Genomic DNA, 6845 nt, shown 5'->3' with positions numbered 1-6845 from the left:
GTCGCACAAATAGAACGATAAAATTGTCTAAATTCTATCCATAGCCCAAGCTAAACAAAAAATCATTAATTAGTTTAAAAAAAAATGAAACAATATTAAAAGAAAATGTATTTATTTGGGGCTCACATGAGTTATATTTCGAGTTTTAAATAAACCTCGAGCGAACCGAAGTTACACAGAGTATACACGAATAAGTCACGAGACGCGCTCGGTCAGACACTACAGATCCAGCCGCACGCAGAGCAGTTAGTCAGAACACGTCACATAAAATACAATATAATTCGTTAGCCTCGGCTCCGCTCCGGGGTCCGACACATCCCGCGCCATCTTTACACTGTACAATATCGACATTTCCATTCAATCATTTCCAAACACTTGTCAATTTCTAATGTCAGCGTCAATTTACAAAGTCTCACTAAAATTTCAATAACTTCGAATGAGCAGAAATTAATGATATAAATTTACTATATTTTACGTCTATTTTATTTTTATACATTTCATGGATTCGAGTTCGAGAAGTACGCTTAGTCTGAGATTGCATCGACGTAGTACGGAGAGTTAACCGTACTTAACACTAGTATTATGGTATTCAATGAGGAACGAACTATTATTACGTCGTGGCGATGCGTACTGAATGCCAAACGCTTTTAACCGCTCGGTTATAAAATTAACAAAATCTCAAATCTTATCCTCGAATACACCTATTAGTAATTAATGTATTAAATGCAAAAATTGTAGCCAAAGTTATTCGTTAACATCGGACATGACTTTCATCGAACAATGTTCTCTATGTGCTGTATTCTTATACATTGCAAGAATTTTTCTTAACTTTTAAATCAGCTCATTAAGACTTCTAACTACTTCAAAATAAGATGCTCTGATTATTATTGAATTAGAAAATATATTTTAAGCAGCTGTTGCGACACTGATGCCATCTATAGGTGAAAATATCAAAGAAAATTATGCCGAGTTATTCTTGTTTCCGAGCTAAGCTGTTAGTTGCTACATAATAAGCGCCTAGTGTTGATGCTAGATGTATCCGTAGGAACTCTATATAATTGTAACGGAAGCTTTTATTAAATTTATATTTAAAAATACTTCTCTCTCAGACAACATTTCTGTCTGCAGACAAATGTTGAAGCACTTTAAAGTGAATACAATTCAAGCCGTTAAGTCATATTTTGTTGGGAGCAACGGTAATTGTGATGATACGTTGTCTATAACATTCCTGTCACATAATTAAAATAAAACTGTCTTTTCAATTAAAAAATATAAATAAAATAAAGAATATTTCCCTAACCGTTTAGTAATATTAGCTCACTTTATTAATTTAATTATTATATACAAACATTGTGTTTCATTTTATGTCCCGTGTCAGCATTCCTCTGACAAGGCCCGAGGGCGTTCGAGAGTCAAAAGTTGAAGGAAACTGACATTAATCGATTGGTTTATTAGAAAAATATCTTCTACAGAAAATTTCTTAGAACAATAGTTTGAATGTTAAAAAGGTATGTTTAAAGAACATTATGTTATTACAAATTTCATATTTACATACATTTATTGTGAGTTTTTTTTTTATTTTTAATAAAAAAACGTAATTCTAACTATCAACATAGAACGTCCACGTGCGTGTTGCATGAGTGCTATGCAAACAATACGCCCCCTTGTCTGATTACATCATGCGTTGTACTTAGATGTAGCTCCATAAAAATACAGGAACAGTCAAAGACTAAGCACGTATAAAACAATATTACATATATATAAAAATAACTAATAAAAATCACAACTATTTCATTGTTACGGAATTTCTCTTTGAAAACCAATCCCAATTGAACCTGTTGGTTTTCCGCTCATTCTTTCATCATTACATACATATAAAAAAAAATGTTTCCATAAAACAACATTTCTAAACTTAGTGTTTGACTGTTACAGTTATTCTACATTGAGTTAAACTACACACGTCAGTATACAGGAGATAAATAATAATAAATTATCTTATAAATTATCATTTGAGAGGCTTCATGGAGATGTCCGTGTCACATCATGTCGGATCCAAAGTGGAACTTAAAGCCCTTAACCTCTCCAAGCCCGCCAACAACTCTCTGAAAATAAGACAATCATTTGCATTAACTATGGACAATACATTGTAGCGGAAATTTTGTGAGCATCATTACTTCTAGACAATTGTTGCTGTAAAATATTATGAACACATATCGATGAAACTTTCCAATTATGTAGCTGAGACATCGGAGTGACATCGTATCAATAGTGGTTAGTGTGAAGTCACACCACACAGACGACAGATGTCGCTGACAGATAATTGGCACATTCAATAATATATTTAGAGCACATTATACAAATCCCTCCGAACGCAATACAGAGAATAACGCAGACGAGGTCACGGAAATAACTAGTTTTTATAAAGTAAACGTATTTATGTATGGTTAAAGTGTTAACCTTAGTGAAGTATCCGCTACGTTCGTCGCCTGTCGGAGGTGAGCGGCCGCGTCGCTCTGAGAGTTCCTCAGGTGACGCACTTCCTCCTGGGAAGCCGCCAACTCTTCCTGGATAGATAACACACCTTTCATTATATGGGAGTGGATAAAAATCTATGGGTTTTATGTTTCTAATCTCTGGAACAGCTGGCCAAATTGACCAGTTTGGGACAAATGACAGACAGTAGTCAGAAGTAGCTAAGGCTACTTATATTATTATTATCTTTTGTCTATATGAATAATAAAAAATGACAATTTACGAGGTAACCAGCATGAGATTTGTTGGAACGTCTAAGTTTATATTAAAAATGAAGTTTCACTTACTTTTAACCGTTTAATTTCATTCTTTAACTTCGTCACAACACTCTCTGCTTCTGTCGCTCTGGCCTGTCGACAATAAAATCAGTGGTAAGAATTCCATACTACAAGATTATCCTTTGCTGACCTGCACCTTCTCTGATATAGTCATTATATAATATATAGTTACTTACAGCAGTATCAATGAGATTGTTTTCAACGCGATGTGCTGCCGCTTCCAGTTGTCCAGCGTACTGTCTGTCGGCGTGTCTGACGTCACTGAGGCGAGCGCGCGCCGCATTCAGCTCGACCCTCAGCGCGGCAACCGCGGCGCGCGACTCGCGTGCGTCCTCCTCCGCGTGCGAGCGGCGACTGCGCTCGGTGAACAGCTCCGATCTATTTTTTTAAATATTATTATTTTTATGTTCTCTAGGCTAAGATCTCAGACCATTCTGCCTGTTTTTTTTTAAATTTACTATAACAATAGTAAAGTTTTTCTGCCAGTTCAAAAATGATAATTTTTATATTTCTGATATCTAATAGCTAGCAAATATAAAATTTATAATACTTTTACGATATATTCATTATACCAAACGGACACAAAATGTTACAATGCAGAACTTGTTTACAAATTCCTTTAACAACTATGTCAATATGTTTATACATATCTTCTTTAAGTACATTTTTGTTACCAAGTCACTTTAATTTTCTATGAGCATATTGATTTATAATGTAATCATTTACAACCTTTATATCACTGTCTTTATTTCTTTACAACATGTAAGAAGGCTGATTTCATGCATAAAAATGATGATGAAATGTCTTTGGCACCACCATTGAAATATCCAATATAAGTCACCTGGTACGTTCAAGTTCAGCTATGATCTGTGTGAGTTGTTCGTCCTGGTGCTCTGGTTCAGGAGAGGTCCTTCCGGGATGGACAGGAAGAAAATCAGGAAGCCTCATAGACTCGGCACCTGGAATTTAAAAATATTATCCAGTTATTTATCAAAATATCTCAAAATCCAAAGTGTTATGGTTTTCTACGAAATTATTATGTAACATTAATATCAACTTAAAACCTTAATCCACAAAGAATTACAAACCATAGACAACTTTTGTTTCAATAATTTATAATATAATGTATAGTTATATAAAAAACAGCATGTAACTTATGATTTATTAGTTGTATGTAAATATCCTAATTCTTACAAAATTTAACTGAGGTTTTATTCTATATACTTTACAAATAATAGCCATTAATTCTGACACTTGACTTGGTATTTTTAATTTTTTATATGTGAATAAAATATACGACCTTTTTCAGGAGGACGCAAGAGATATTTATCTATTGTAGAAAAAATGCAGTCTTAAATAATAAAAATCTATTCAATAACAAACACAACATTACAATGGCAATACCATAATTGTGTTGCTATTATATCTTAATATGAGCAGAATATTAATGCCTTTCTAAATAAGTAATGAATAAAATTTATTTTATACTAACATCCACCTACGACTTTGTCTGCATTTTTAGATTATATTTAAAGGATTTTGTGGCGAATATTAGTGTTATGCTAAGCTCTCATTATTTAATGTCTGTTTTGTGTGACTTCATATTACATACAACTATTTATATGTTCTCAAGCAAACGATGAGCGAAGGGATAAATTATAGCCATATAACATTCTGATGTCTTAGCTACAATACTGGAATGTTTGATCAAAATTGATTCGGTATATTTTATATGAAAAAATAACAAACAAACTTTCATATTTATAATATTAGTTGATGTAAGTCAATCATGATTAATGAATTTTGGTCTTACCAGCGTTAGGCGGCAGGTCCAATGGGAAGCTGTTTCTTGGGGACACATTTCTTCGGTCAGCAGAATTAACAGATTCTGTGAGATCCAAAATGAGATGTGGGGGAATCCATCCGTCTAAAGGCTTTGGGCCCGAAGCCTCGGCCCCCGTGGGCAGGTCGAGAGGAATATTACGATTTGATGGTCCCGAATCAGCCGAGGTCGAAGCTACTCCCATGTACGCATTATAATCATTGTAACCTCTGTTTGCGCTATAACCATTTTTATTACGTCTTCCCAAAGATGATGAACCGGCATTGTAATTGGTGTTGAAAGTAAAATCTGGTAAATTATCTAAATCTACTGATATAGGGCCGTTTGAGTTCAAATAAGCCTGCTCTACTAAGATGTGGTCTTGAACGAAGTCTGGAAGCGACGGCATCCCTAATGGTTCAGAGGCTATATTCGGCCTGTTAAAGAATGGTCCCTCCGAACTATCCGCGTAGAGATTATGCTTAGAGTCTGAATTATACACTACACTAAAAGGAATCTCTATTTCCACAGAACTACTCGAAGACGTATCATCACTGTTACGATGGTTGACACCCTCGATTTGTTTATCTTTGGCTTGGATTTCACTCGGGCGATTTTTTTCTTTTTTCGTTTCCGTGTGAAGATCTATTTTAGTCGGTGAATGCTGCACTGTGTTAGCGTAAACTTTCGGTCGCGCTCCGGTGTTTTCATATGTTGAATTGCCGGGTAGAGACAAGTCTCGCTTTAGAAAGTGGCGAAATGAAAATGGATTCTCCTCTTTACGCATCGCACCTGTAGATTCTGTAAAAGAGAGCATCGTTTAATGATATGCCTTCATATTTTGGGAACAAAAAACAACTCCACCAAACACATACTGGATGATGAACTAACGGGCTCCGACGGCCCGCTATCTCCATTTTCTTTGACGTCATACTTGGCTTCCTCAATTCCTAAGTCCGGCTTCTTCGAATTTTGTTGGTTGTCTTGCGGAGTTTTAGCATTATTCGAATTTTGAGGTGATTTTTTATCCGAAACACCGTCTTCATCCTCCGCCATGATAATAAGAATGACAATTAATAGGTGCGTTCAGGAAAAACAATATTTTTATTAACAACGGTGAATGTGCAGAAATGTCAAATAATAATGATTAAAGTAATAAACACGATTAAAAACATTTTCCGTATTACCTCAATTTTATTTTAGTAATATTATAAATGGTAAAGATTGTTATACAATGTGCTATAAAACTTAATACTTTTTGAGATGTCAGATATAAATGCTTAAAGTGTAACGTAATTAATCTTTCTATGAATCTCAATTATGAGACAGGATAATAGTATTGATCATAGCGGGCAAAAATGTTTGTGTAAATCAATACTAAGAGTTACTCTCAGTCTATTTTAAGTTTTCGAAAGTCTTTTATGCTTAGTGTCATTATATAAAAAAAAATTATGGAAAAATTACAGAATTTTTTAAACATTATAAAATATGTATAATACATACTAATATGAAAATAATTGATAGTTCTAAATATATTTTTCATTAATTCCAATACAGTAATTCTTAGTAAAGATATAAAAAAATTCAAGAGTTTCTTTTAAGATATGTCTGAGCCCTTTCCTATTGATACTAAATCACAATTTTTATCTCAAATTGAATGTCTACGTATAAAATATATCACATGGTTTTATTTAACTATATGCCGTGTTCTATAAAGTAGGTATATTATGATTATTGACATGTTAAAATTTAAATTATAACTCAAATAAAATATCTCTTAATTCCAATAATCTCTGACATATACATATATATTTCCTAAAATGTTGATAGGTACTTACATTGGCTAGTTGTATGAGCTGAACCCAAAACAACAATAACTGGGTAAAATATACCAGAAGTGATGTTAGGTGGAGGAAGAGAACAGCAAAATATTTCTATTCTAAGGTAAAGGTATACTTCGAGATTGAATGTAGGTCATGGTAGGTCCTGGACACTAAAAACCTTATGATACACCTTTGTTTTCGTTTTAAGGAGTTGAGGATTTTTTTTTCCAGCTTCGTTGATGGTTGTTCTGCTATTGCGTTTCATTTATTGTTTACAATTTTATATCACACTAAAAGTTAATTATATAGACCATAGAGTATACTATTCTTCAGAGAATAGACAAAACAGATTTTTAATCTGAATTTAAATCATTTAGTTTTTAAGAGAGT

The 6845-nt window shown here is 33.6% G+C and overlaps 1 protein-coding gene across 2 annotated transcripts; it reads right to left on the bottom strand.

Moving 5' to 3' along the window:
• Nucleotides 1-95: 95 nt before the first annotated feature.
• Nucleotides 96-6656, bottom strand: LOC116772635 (uncharacterized). 2 transcript variants are annotated; one of them, XM_061522423.1, is made up of 8 exons: nt 6471-6656; nt 5508-5679; nt 4624-5433; nt 3652-3769; nt 2987-3188; nt 2820-2882; nt 2458-2564; nt 96-2102 (listed from the first exon to the last, which is right to left on the bottom strand). In XM_061522423.1, exons 3-8 carry the CDS (start codon nt 5417-5419, stop codon nt 2042-2044), a joined length of 1347 nt encoding a protein of 448 aa, XP_061378407.1. In that variant the 5' UTR covers nt 5420-5433; nt 5508-5679; nt 6471-6656; the 3' UTR covers nt 96-2041. The 2 variants fall into 2 exon arrangements, with proteins under 2 accessions (XP_061378407.1, XP_032520764.1); XM_032664873.2 differs by lacking the exon at nt 6471-6656 and having other exon boundaries at nt 5508-5688.
• Between the last annotated feature and the right edge of the window lie 189 nt (nt 6657-6845).

The sequence above is a fragment of the Danaus plexippus genome, chromosome 12, assembly GCF_018135715.1.
Source record: "Danaus plexippus chromosome 12, MEX_DaPlex, whole genome shotgun sequence".
Taxonomy (NCBI): domain Eukaryota; kingdom Metazoa; phylum Arthropoda; class Insecta; order Lepidoptera; family Nymphalidae; genus Danaus; species Danaus plexippus.
The sequence above is the reverse complement of the archived record's forward strand: the minus strand, read 5'-3'. Positions and strand labels throughout refer to the sequence as shown.

Bases quoted from the DNA above. Each gene is read 5' to 3' on its own strand.
- LOC116772635 (XM_032664873.2), bottom strand. From the start codon at position 5,688: ATGGCGGAGGATGAAGACGGTGTTTCGGATAAAAAATCACCTCAAAAT. The intron at 3,189-3,651 runs GTGACTTATATT...TTAAAAAAATAG, and splicing joins GCTGAACTTGAACGTACCAG to ATCGGAGCTGTTCACCGAGC. The intron at 2,883-2,986 runs GTAAGTAACTAT...TATTGTCGACAG, and splicing joins ACAATCTCATTGATACTGCT to GCCAGAGCGACAGAAGCAGA.